The sequence below is a fragment of the Mytilus edulis genome, chromosome 5 (genome assembly GCF_963676685.1).
Source record: "Mytilus edulis chromosome 5, xbMytEdul2.2, whole genome shotgun sequence".
NCBI lineage: Eukaryota > Metazoa > Mollusca > Bivalvia > Mytilida > Mytilidae > Mytilus > Mytilus edulis.
Window position 1 is genome coordinate 79379060 of NC_092348.1, and position 13895 is coordinate 79392954.

Below are 13895 nucleotides of genomic sequence, written 5' to 3' on the forward strand. Positions count from 1 at the left end.
GATGGGATAGATGCGTTCAATATAGTCATTAAATTTCAAATGATTAAGGAGAGAACATCATCTATATAAAGCGGAAAGTAAATTATATTGCTAAATTCTTTTCTTTTTTAATAAAAAGTTCATGTATGAATACAGACATAAGAATAACGGACAATTCGGCATGAAGAAGGACACATTTGGTTCCCATTGGGATGCCGATAGCTTGTTGAAAAACACAACCTCCAAACGTAACAAATATGTTGCCAATCAAGAAATCATGCATCTTCATAATATTAATTTTAGAGAGAAAAAAATGTTTGAATCAGAGTGAATTCTCTTCGATGGTACGTACAGTTGTATCTTTACTATCTCTTTGAATTTCAATGTGATATGTTTTGTTTGCGACAGACATTTGCTTTATATTCCTCATGAAATATTATTCTTCCTCAGATGTTACTTTTTATCTTTAAAACTGGTAGGACAATGTTTTTTTTCCGAGATGTAGTCAAAAGACCTGAAGCTCCACATGTGGCGCAGTAGCTAATCGGTCCTATCCTCTCCCCAATATTGGACTCATGGTTTGACGATTCGTATCTCTGCTTGATTTTTCCTGTTGGATGTCATATATCATATTAAAAAAAACCTACATGATGTCTGCTGAGGTGTCAAAATAACTGTGTGTCTCCATTAAGAAGGAGCTAACCGGCAGCATTTAATATTAAAGGGGGCGGGGTTAGGATGAAACAAATACTGCATTTTTGTTAGTTTCAATCATTGTCCTGTCTTTTTATTTTTTAATTCTATTCGGTTCTGCCTTTTTTTCTGTTAGTTTATCCAAACATTTTTTTTACATAAATTGTCATCCTGCTCTTTTTTGGGGGGGGGGGGGGGGGGGCAAAGTTGCTCAACCTGCCTTTTATTTTATTCAAAACTCCTGTCCTGCTATTTTTTTTATATTTCATCCAAATCCTCCCTAAAAATCAAATGGTATCTCCCTTGTTTATTTTAATCATTTATCCCCTTCACATCCTTCATTACATGCCGAAAAAAATCTTTGCGAAATTTAAGGTGCTCCAAATGTACGGAGGAACTTTACGGAAGAAGTATTAGCCATCGACGCCATTTTGAATTTTGTACGAAAGTGTCCGAACTTTTCAAAACAAATTTATTAAAATTTATTAATTAATTTTCTTATCAGGTGATTATAATCATCAAACCAATTTAGCAATAAATTTCGTATGAGGAAAAAGGTAAAAGTTTCATAACGCATTTTAATTTAAATTTGTTTGCGCGCCATTTCACGTTGCCTGGTTCATCGAGGGTGGCCAAGTCCAACCCTGTATATCCTATGAAGGAAAGAAAACTTTATATGTACCAAAACTGACTGAAGCAGATGAAACTAATGGCTGTTGGATAAAAAAGTAAACAACCTAGTAAGTAGAAAATTTTTTATAATGTATGAATCGATATTGGTAGCAAGAAAACCGATGAAAACGTGTCCTAACATTTCTTCTTTGACGTGACCATCTCGGTCTCAGATTTCAAAACACAGAAATGTTGCGTGAAACTGTTCGACCGTAGTTTCTCATTGCCAAATAATTTGGTCATGTACATTTCCCCCCATTAACACACATAGCATACGCTTGCAAGTCCCCACTTTTGACATTTGCAAATATAAATTCTGTTCGGTATGTTTAGACATGTTTTTACACTGAATAATTTCTTGTCTGTTATTTTGTACACACAAATTATCTACTTCATACTTTAATATTGTGATGAATAGAATTAGAAATATTCAGTTTTGTTTATTAATTGTATTCTATGATTTATTTAAGTATGTATGTAGAACCTTGATGTATTTTTTTAATAGAAATTTGCCAAGGGAGATAATTACTGTATTTTAAACTAGAAATAAATAAAAATATAAGGTACATCATTTCATCAGACAATAAAAAGATAGGTTTGTCTAAATGTCCAGAATTGCATGTTCGAAACGAACTAGACAAATGATTTTGGACCACCTATCTAGAAAACTAGATAAGATAGAAAACATTCAAATTTCTTGTTCACTGACACTGTTTTAGTGTTTAAAACATTTCAAAGTGTTCAGTTCGTGTTTAATAGCTTTATTTGACTGTAGAGGAACATTTTTCTACTGAAAGCACTATCTCTTTTCAGCTTATATATTTTAATATGAAATATAATAAACAAAACAAACATACACCACTCACAAGATCTCCAAAGACATAGTCACAGCAAATCTTTAATATTACATGTCATGGTCAGAAGCATATAGATACGATACAAATGGCATTAAGGAGTTAATTATAGTATAGAAATATTAAAATAACAGTAAGCAATCATTTAATATTAAACAAATTAGCAACTGTAGCACACCAAGCAGAAATTAAAGCATTAATTATTATCAATCATGTTACTGCTATCTGACAACATTACAGTAGGATTTAACATGTACTATGACCATGTCCATAACTTATGCAATTAGATGAATGTATTCATACAATTATTATTTGAATGTCCCCACTGTAGCAGAGTGATTTTTGGATTGTCAAAATGCGGGGGGAAATTGTGTATTTACTCAAATTGATTCAGATATTTTACACGCCCCTACCGGAAGTTCACCATTTGACATGTGTTTGATTGTAGAATAAATAGTCATATAATGTTTAATTTTGTTGCATTCTGTTATGAATTGTTGCATTTTGTCCATAACAGATACTTCTGAAGGAGATTCAGATGACAGAAATCATTCACAATCCTCAAAATTTGATTGTTTGAAAAGTTATTTTTCAGAAAGAAAAAAAATTCAAGGGTGGGTTTTTTTAACTAGGGTCAGTCGGGTAACTGGAACCCACACACATATTTTTACTGGGCCTGAACCAACAACAACCACTGAATCATAGCAGTGTATCCCAAACTCTGTCTGACGGACAAAAAATCATTCAGACAGACAGAAATTTAAAAATATTTTGGTTGAATATATAGTAGAAAAGTCAAAATTTCTCTTTCGGTCAGACAAAACATTAAACAGTTTAACACAGACTGGCATAGTTTCCTGACTATCCCATTTACAAATCGAAATTGCTAATTTTATGCCAAAATTTTTGTTTCCATTCCCTCACAAAATTAAGCAAATGACATCTTTGTGTCGGACCCAATTTCAGGCAAATTAGTCTACTGTTTGAGGCTGTCAAAATGAAAATTGCTGTTGGTCCTGGTTACCTTGGCTTCCAAATCAACTATGTAGTTCAAAAGCTGCTTAACAAAGGGAAAAATGGCTGATTTTTTTTCTCATAAATTTTCATTATCTAACTTTAGTTTGCCTCAACCAAATATTATGAAACTTATTATACACAATGCTTATAACCACAAAACTCAGATCCAGTTTGAATTATGGATGCGTCACTTTTACCGTTTTAGAGTTATGCCCTTTACAAATCTTTGTTTGCCTCAACCATATGGTAATAAACTTATACAGAATGCTTATTTAAACAAAATACAGATCAAGTTTGAAATTTGGTTGTGTCACTTTACTGTTCCTCAGTTATGTCCCTTTATTACTTTATTTGATATGCAAGTCAGGGCATCATCTGTGTCTGGACACATTACAAGTCTATTTCTTGATAGTCGCTTTATTTTTTTTTACCCCTTTCAGATCAAACATCTCGTGATAAATCCTTAAACCAACAATTTTTTTAAATCTTGGCTTAAGTTGTTGTAATTGAAATAAAGAAAGAGATATTTCTTTTATTTAGATATCCAATGGGTCATTTCAGAGTTGTCAGACTTTTCTTTTAGATCATGCAGTGGATATAGAAAAATAAAAAGATGTATGATTGCCAGTGAGACAACTCTTCATTAGAGATCAAATGATGTAATAGCTAGAATTTTTTCGTCAGGTCATGAATGACCTTACAATGTAAAAAATAAGCAAAAACTTTAACCTCCAGGTAAACCTAAAAACTTTTAAATTATATAAGGAAGGTCCATACAAACTGACAATCAAACGATATTATCTATCATACATGTATCGAGTGGAAAACAAATATCATATTAATAACTTTGGCACAGATGTATTCCAGAAGAAAATGGTAGGTTAACCATTGCTTTATAGCTAGCTTTACCTCCCACTTGTATGAGAGATCTTCATACTAAGTTCCCATATATTAACAAAATTGGTTGATTAACCCAAACAGACACAACAAGGAATTAGTCAATTATTAGCAACCCTGAGGTTTTGTAAATATCTAGTGTTGACTGATGTTTGTAGGTGGTACTTTCAATTTGTAAATATTCAGAGAAATTCATACCACATTGCAAGCTGTGAAAGGCCCAACATGACAAATGTATAGCAGTTCTAACAAGAACACTAAATTTTTTATAAGCTGCCAACTAAAAGTTCTAATTTATTCTTGCAACATCGAGGCAGGTGACTGCCAAACGGTGTCCATGCATTTTCTCATGAACTGTTCTACCAAAGCTTCTCACATCTTGTATGTTGTAATGATTCTGATGACAAAATGGATGTCAAGTTTGATATTGACGATTTTTACTTTCACCGTTCAGGAGTTGTTTCTTGACAGATTGAAAAATGGTGTTTGCAGTCATGATCATGCTTTAACTCATGAACCATTCAATCAAAGCTTTTAAAATTTTAATATATGTTGTAACTTGTGAAAAATGAAGGTCAAGTTGAAGTCAAATATTGATGATTGTACATGTCACTTTTACCATTCAGGAGTTTTGATTCTTGTGATATTGAAAAATGCCAGGACACAAATAAAATATGTTAAAACATCCAGTTTTCTGTTAATCTGAAATTCATTGTTTACTTCTGTTCATTATAAGAAGTCTATTTTACAAAACACTTATTTCATGCCCCTGCAGTAGCGGAGGAGCATTATGTTTTCTCCTTGTCCCAAAGTTGGTTTGCGATCTTTCACTTTAGTTTGCCTCAACCACAGTGGTTTCCGTTAAAGTTTGGCAATGGTAGCCAATATATACAGTTAAATACAAGAAAAGCAGAAACTTTAGGAGCCCTGGCACACTAAATTGTAGGGGCCATTGGCAAGTGGGCCCCTGTTAATTCATAGATGCCAACTATTACGATTTTTCCGTAGTTTTTCCGATTTTGCGATATAAACTACGCTATTACGGTCAAAGTCGAATAGTTACGGATTCCCAATCACCGACGTTCAATTTTGTAAAACGCGGATTTTTATCATTACTTTTCCGTCCGGGTCCAGTATTTAGGAAACGCCAATCTAATGCTTCCGGTTTCTCGGGAGTTATCAACCTATTGTTGGGTAACTAATTGACTTCCGAAGAGTCAAACTTGCATTTTATTAAGTAGCTTTTTCCCTTTCTCTACTTCTCCTTGACAAAACAAAAATGTTTGAGTCGAGAGCATCTGAACAATTAATGAATGGAATACATACTACAGACAACATGTTAAATGACAAATTTTAGTGTACATCACTTTGCAACCACTCGTCAGTAATTTTGATTGGTAAATGCACGTTTAATATAAATGATTACTGAAAACTTTTCAAAAATACGGAAAATTTGATAGTTTGTTACTGATTGTGTCAAAAGGGGGTTGGCATCTATGCTAATTTCAAACCCTGCTCAACCATATGTTATATAATTTTATATGCAGTGCTTATTACAGATTCAACCACAAAACACAGATCAAATTTGAATTTTGGTGTCATCATTTTAACCATTCTAAAGGTATATATCCCTTTGCAAATGGAAAAATTGCTGAATTTTTTTCGTTTTTGTTCTCCAACTTTAGTTTGCCTCTACCAAATGTTATGAAACTTATACACTATGCTTATTACCACAAAACACAGATCAAGTTTGCATTTTGGTGGTGTCACTTTCAACCATTCTAGAGTTATGCTCCTGTACAAATGGAGAATTCTGCGTTCTCTTACTTTAGTTTGCCTCAACCAAATGCTACGAAACATATACACAATGCTTTTAACTTTAAAATGCACATCAAGTTTGAATTTGATGATGTCACTTTTACTGTTCTAGAGTTATGCTTGTTTATAATATTGATTGAAACATTGCTGATTTTTTGTTTACCTTTTCTATCTTGAGTTCACCTCTACCAAATGTTATGAAACTTATTCACAACAGGGCGCCATTACACGCCAAAACCACCTGTAGGAAACACTAATACTATTACCTCAAAACTCGGGGGCGGATGCAGGAATTTTCGAAAGGGGGTGTGCTAACCCAGGGCAAAGGGGGGGTGCAAAACATATGTCCCGATACAAATGCATTGATCGGCAAAAATAAAGGGGGGGTGCGCACCCCCGGAACCCCCCCCCCCCCCCCCCTGGATCCGCCTCTGAAACTCAGATCAAGTACACATTTGGGTAGCATCACTTTTATTTTTCTTCAGTTATTTCCCTTTGTAACTTTATAAGATAAGTGGGGGGATCTTCTGTGTCCCATGGACACAATTCCCATTTATTTAATTGCAGATTTGAAAAGCCAGGGGGAGAAACTTAATTTGCCAATAGAAAAGCAAAAGAATCCATTTCGGAAAAAATAATTGTTAAATGATCCCATTTTGTTGAATGTGAATTTCAATAATTAATTTGCAGATTTTTGGCAACTGAAATTTCTATTTAGCTATAAATTGTTACCTCCAACAGGCGCATGTGAAATAATTGAACTGATTTTTGACAATAAAAAAAATGCACACCCAATGTCCCCTTTTTGTAGGACTAAACTGGAATTACACATGTAATTTTTTGTTACCCCAAAAAGTTTTAAAGAATGTACATTGTATCTTCAAATTTTTCCTATTATTGCATTGCATAGGGGGTAAGAACAATTTAGAATTGTTTTATAACTGGTTTTGATGGAATATTTTTCGAATTGCTTCTGAAAAATCCACAATTAATTTTTTTCAATTAGAATTTTTGATATACAATTATACATAATAGAAAGCTCTAAAAAATTTGGAGCTAGAAATATATGAAGTACTGAATTGGAGTTAAATAAAATATATTTACTTTTTTTTCTTAAACAAAATCCAAAGGAATCCTTTCTAAAAAGGAGAAAGCAGACCACCAAGGCCAAATAAAAAAAGTTGTGTTTCCTTTTACCCTACCTTCCCTATTATCAAAAATAAAAAATAGCCTACCTTAAAGTTTTTTGGGTCATTTTTCAATGAGCACTATTAAAGTCAGAATGTCCATCCCATACACTCAATGAAACAAAAATGGTAAAATAAAAAAAAATCTGTACCTACATGTACCCTCCTTTTTTTAGCCCAACCATAATAAAGAAAAGAAAAACACTTCTAGAGATCCCCATTAGATTAATTCAGAGTTTTGTGTTTCATTTGCTGTTTGCTTATATTAAATATATTTATAGAAACTTTTTTTTAGGTACTGGTACTTATACATACCTCCTTTTAGTTCATAAAATTCAAATCGCATGAGCTGTTGATTATCAAAATATTGTAAATAATTATTTATTCGTTATCTAACAAAATATTCAAATTTGTTATAAATACCTGATAAGTGTTATTCAAACTATTTCTAAACAAAATGTTTACATTTTATTTATATATCAGAGCATCTTAACAGCTTTCCTAAGTAAATTAACTGGAAAAATGGTTATTACATAATGTCACACACCCTTAGGGAGCCTCTATATCTCCTCTAGACTTCTCATTACATATTGACCAGACAACATTTTACATCCAGATAATGGATGTAAGAAGGAATCTGATTGGCTGATAACAGTCAGTAACCTCAGGCACATATCATCTTTGATCCAATTATGGCTCCTCTGTCACTGTGTTGTCAGGTGCTTTGCTGTAAATTTTACAGGGACATAAAGTGACCTGAAGTGTCCTTAATTTAACACCTTCATTGCCCTGTATTGGACCATTATTTGTTATGGATTATTTTCTTGTGCAAAAAGGGCTCATTAAGGATGTGAATAATTTGACTGTCTACCATGGAGGTCATTTGAGTTCACAGCACCATAATATGGTCTTACTTCCTTTATGATGGATTTTAAGTGAAGGCCTGGGATCCTTGCAATAGTTTGTTTATTTGTTATTATTGTTGATATTTTATAGAGTTTATTGATATTTACACTGTGCAATACTACTTCTTTGGTGTTCTCAACAAATCAAGATATTATATAAAACATATCTGATGCATTTTGTGTTCATATGGATATATCAGGACTGGCATGTTTTAAAAGTTGCATATAATTAGTGAAAAAAATTGTTTGTCTGCATCAGGAAAACATTGACATACTTTGACAGGACAAGTAAGGATATAAAATTTAATTCTAATGGTTCATGAGGAAAGTGGTGAAAACAAATTATTGGTCATGGATAGTGCCATGGATGATCGTATGTTGTCAAACCGTGGGCACTGGCTAAGACAGGAACAGGAGTACCATTTACAAGCCATGCGTCTCAAACGTTAGTATACAAAACTTCTCTATTTCATTACTATTCTTTTTGTGTTAATGGTTTATACATCACTTGTAGGGTATGCATGTTAGATGTACAGTCATACCTATGTAGGTGTCCTTGACCAAGATTTTGAATTAAATAGCCTCTGTAAAGTGACCAATATCTTTTCTGAATGGGACCATACAAATTTTTAATGGGAGATCAAAAAGTGTAAATTTCTCATTATATTATCAGTTCTGATCTTTTGTATTTAGGAAATCAGGTATCTAGATTAAGATAAATAGTTACCTCATCTTAGGGGATAAGTAAGGAGAACTTACTTATCTATTAATCATCATACATAATGACAAAAACAAATACATAAACAACAACACCCTTCAATCCATTCAAGATTGACAGCAGACACAAGTTGTCAAATTCTTGTATATGACAGAAAACTCCCCTGACAAATATTTATTTCATCTGATTGACCCCAGGGATTTTAATTGTAACATAGAATATAAGTTGCCCTGTGGGGGACCTCCTCAGTCAGCTGATTCATGTACCAGCTGTGTATATATGACTGGTAACATACCACACATACTTTAGTTGGGATGCTCTGATGTCAGATAGTACATCAATACTTTTTTGCAATAGATATAATGTTATCCAGGCATTATTTTTGTTTTCTTGTCTAGACAATCAATTTTAAACCTTAAAATTTAACTTTTACTGTTCATATTTCAATTTGAATGTTTCAGTTCATTAGTCAAGAGTAAGACAATACACATGTTTAAAGAATGTCAGTCTACAATACTTGAATAATCTGGCTTCTTTTGAACATCAGTAATGTAAAGTAAGGAGACACTGAATTCAAAATACAAATCTGAATGACCTTTTTAAACTGCTGAAGATTTAAATTTGACCATTGAACTGAAATAACTACCTACAATTGGCCATAGATGAAGTAATGAATGCTTGGTCAATCTTTATCAAAGGAGCCATGAAATTTCCCATGTGAAAACATTGTATTTTCTTTGTGATTTCACTTAAATTATGTACAAAGTAGTTAAATTAAGTTTATAATTTGTATTGTGGGAAACTCAGTGCTCATTCATGTGTAGCCAGCTGTAAACAATATGATGGAAGACATCTGAATATGTATGGCATGTAAGGAATGTAGAACCAGGAAATATCCTGTCTTTATTAGAGATAAACAAGAATGTAATTTTGATATATTATGTAAACTCAAGAATTTAAGGTCAGGTATTGTTATTAAGACCTTTTCTGTCTTTATACCTAATAAAGCTGCAGACTGGTTGACAAATAAATAATGCAGTTAGATTGACTTTTTAATTGCAAGATCATAAAGAGCCTATAGTATAATCCCTTCATTATCTTGCACTGTACAAACATTGCTGGACAAATTATTGATTTTGAATAAACAATCACATGCAAAACTTTATGTCCACTACATGATCTGGAAATGGTTTTAAAAGTTCCTCTTTTGGACTAAATAGATCAAAACATAATAAAATGTGAATGTTTTCAAAAACTCTTACCTATTTTTTTTCTGATTGAATAAATGACATGATCAGGACCATCAAATTTTGTATTTTTAGCACCAGAAATTCTCTTCGAACATCATATACATTTTCCTAAGTTTTTATAAATCTTCAAAATACTCTACATTATATAATGATTATATTAATTGCCAAGTTCAAAAACCTTGACTACTGGAGTATAATACCTTTCATTTGGGAACCATTAGTCTAGAGGTACATTGTATTACATTGATAGTAAAAGTAAAAAGCACAGAACTAGCTCCAATTGATTCTTATCAAGAAAACATGAAGCAAAGTTTTACGCATTTATTACCAGCTGTTTATTACCTCATATTGCCCATAACTTTTATTTTACACACTTTTATTTCGATATCATTTCAGACCCAATATATATATATAAGTTTACTTTTTGCAAAATGTGACTTGAAAGGAGAGTTGTCTCATTGGCACTCATGCCACATCTTATATCTATATATGTCTTTATATTTTTCCTTAGAATAATAGATCAGTCTCAAACATAAGTTTGATCAACTGAATCAAATGCTCTGACTGCACTTTATGAAATAAATTGAATCTTTTTTTGGATTTAATCTTGCCGGTCTCTTAGATCAGTCTACTTTTATTGGATAAGTGTTTGACTTATTTTGCATGTATATGTATTGTTTTTAATGGTGGTTTAAGTGTACAAATGTCATTACCCCCTAAGACATCTGTTGGTAGTTGTGTTCATGATTGTAGTTTATATTAAGTAAAACCAGATATTGAACTAATTGAAGGGCCTTTAATGTTAGTCCATGAAAAAGTTATATGTATATCCTATTAAATCTGAACATTGTGGAATCATTTCTTGCTAATTTGCACTCTCTTCAAAGTTCAAGTTGAAGTTTCTTTTTGGGATGTACATGTATCATTCCTTTTTATATAGGTATGAAATATTTCACCTTGTCTTGAACAAACATCAAATATTTGCACCTGGACCTCATGCAAACAACTCTAGGCTTTTAAATATCTCTCTTTTTCTATTTCAATCTTAATTATTATAAGATAATAGTTTACATAGTACATGTATTAATGAACTTCTAATTGTTTAAAGTGATATTATTGGAAACTATGTATGGTACTTTGTAAAGTCTCCAGTTATCTGACCACTGGTCATAATTAAATGTTTAAGGATGAATGTAGGAAAGTCAATGCTACTTCGTTTTAGAACTCCATTTCAATTTTGGATTTTTTTTCATACTTTTCATTTTATAGAATAATGAATCATTATTTACCTGAACAAGTAAACTTTTAAAACATATTCTTTGTTAAAAAAAGTTGTGTATAAATTTTTTGTATCATTATATTCATTTATACATGCAGTCAATAAATTAAAAAAAAATCTTTACTTCCAAATGCCAGAATTAAGAAATCAGAGTGAACTAGTTTATTTAGATTGTCACAATGAAATACTATAGATTAAGATTTACTGGTAAGAAGATGTGGTATGAGTGCCAATCAGATAACTTAATCCATGCAAGTTTTTCATCTTCTGAGCGACAGCCAATTGTGGGACTTCATTGACTTTATAATACACATACTGGTACAAATGACAATCTTTTTTAAAGGAAGGGCTATGTTGACTGAAAGAAAATTGGTACTGAATACTTTCTTTTCGTGATATTGGCATCCCACTCCAAATTAAAGAAACCTTTTTCGGCCCACAGGTCCAAGCATCTTTCATTAACTCTGACTGAATTAACATCTGAATGGACTTGAATAAGGCCCTAAAAACAATTATTTTACGGTTTCTTCGTTCAGAAGAAAAGCATGTGTAGGATGTTAAAAAATATTTTGATTCTAATTATGTTTCCTTCTGTAACCTTCCTTTAGGTCCCAAATATATAGTAAGTGCCAATACACACTCTGAGAAGGCATAGAAAGGGTAGGTCTTGTTTAGTTAAAACAATATTTTATTCAATTATATAGAAATAGATTGGGCAACAGGCAAAACCTATGTTATCTCTCTCCATGATTGGAAGGTAAACAATTCACCAGATTGTTTATTTTTGTCTTATTAGTAATATTACATGTACATGTAGGATATATAAAAAAAATACGGTTGTTTGACCTGTGGATAAATGGGATTGTGTATCTAGGTTTAGTCATCTTTGAAACTGAAAACCAACATTGTTGTAAATAAGATATGTGTCTATTGTGGCAATCTATGCAATTCTCCATCTAAATTTAAATTAGACAATGTATACTGTACTGATGTGATCTTAGGGTCTTTTGATTATGTAATACTTAATCAAGTGATAATCTTATGGTTTTTCTTGACCTTTAAAAAGAAAGTTGAAGTGTATATGATGTTGCTGAAATCTGGTTTTTACAGTTTTATTTTTAGATCTTATGTGATAAGAATAAGAATGTTATTTTTGTATACCATAAAAAAAAGATGTGTTGTGAATTGCCAATGAGACAGGGACAAAATGAATTAGAAGTAAAAAACTAAGGTCACTCAGACACTGTACATCCATGAGATAAAATGATTTAGTTCCTCTTATGCTAAATACTATGTTGGAAAACACCTAATTGACAAAAAAAAATGTGATTAAATTGTTGAATAATAATGGATAACTAAGCATATTTCTGTTAAATGGATCTAAGAATTCCAAGTTAAATACTGTTGATAACAAACAATGAATGTATGACTGAAATACCTGACGCTATTTTTACCCATCTAAAATAAAGTTTGATTACAACAATCATGACAAATAAGTTAGTTATTTTGAATTTCCCACCACAAACAATGACCCATAACACCCTTATCATGTGATCAAAGAATCTGTGTAGGTATTACTATTAATAGGTATTGTGCCTGGCAACAAATGGGTCAGTGATTGTAACCTTTCATCTGATTGGCTGACAGTATTAAAATTAGCAGATTGTGATCATGTGATGTAAACAAAAACAGCTGATAGCAGCATGGCCGTTTAAATGGAATAACAATGGAGAAATATATGAAATTATGGTGTGTGAAGGATTAACTAGTTATTCTTGTTTTGGACCAAATGAAAGTATGTTAGCTTGTTAATATTGAAGTTTATCTTCCTACATTTCTTTAAACAATTGACCATTTGTGTGTGTATATTTGGAGGTTTTATTATGTAGGAAGTTATATGAAGATTAATCTCTATCTTTTCCTTGTGTACTCTCTTTGTTTCTCAAAAGAACAATTTATTGTTATGTCCTTAAAGTTACTTCCTCCAGGAAGTCCTTACATGTATTAGAAGATTATGATTCTTACTGGTATCTTTAGAGATTATGTTTTAGAAAGGTCTGTTTACAATGTATTACATTGTTCTTGTATAGATGATACATAATGTATGAGGTTGATTACAGTTATTTGCAAATCAAAGTGTGAGCAAAATATTTAATCACAAATGATTATGTTATTTTTTCTACTTTCAATTTTGACAAATGAAGACCATGAGCACCCAATTTCTATTTTCATATATATACTTTAATTTTCACGTGAGGGCTTTATAATCTACATATATGCACTATTTATAACTTGCATTAGATACAAATGTGATGTAAAGCATTCTTTGTTATTTACCAAAGTAAAATGTATTTTACACGAAAGTTGAAATTAAATGTCTGTCCCTTGATATCTGTTGTTGGTTCATATAGTATTTATTATTATACATGTGTATATTGTTTTAAAGATCTGGATTTTGACATACATGTAAAACCTAATGAACAAGATAGAATTTTATACCTGCTTTTACACTATGAAACACCTCAATTCTCAGTCCTCGTCCTTTGTAAAAATAAATAAGAAAACTATGGTTACTCTACCAAAGATGTGAACTTTTTGTAGTATTTACTTTACTTATTCAAGGAAG

At 31.8% G+C, this 13895-nt stretch overlaps 1 protein-coding gene across 4 annotated transcripts in view; it reads left to right on the plus strand.

The window, feature by feature from the left end:
* The first annotated feature begins 1065 nt into the window (after positions 1-1065).
* The window catches only part of LOC139524532 (dual specificity tyrosine-phosphorylation-regulated kinase 1A-like), a 28461-nt gene continuing 15631 nt past the window's right edge, over positions 1066-13895 (plus strand). The window contains exon 1 of one of the 4 annotated variants that reach the window (XM_071319372.1): positions 1066-1412. Coding sequence is in view for 3 of the 4 variants with exons in the window: in XM_071319370.1 (XP_071175471.1) it covers positions 8335-8467 (133 nt within the window). In the remaining variant the exon portion in view is untranslated. Of the gene's footprint in view, positions 1413-7756; positions 8468-12856; positions 13065-13895 lie in introns of those variants that run through there. The other 3 variants (XM_071319370.1, XM_071319374.1, XM_071319371.1) reach the window with 3 other exon arrangements.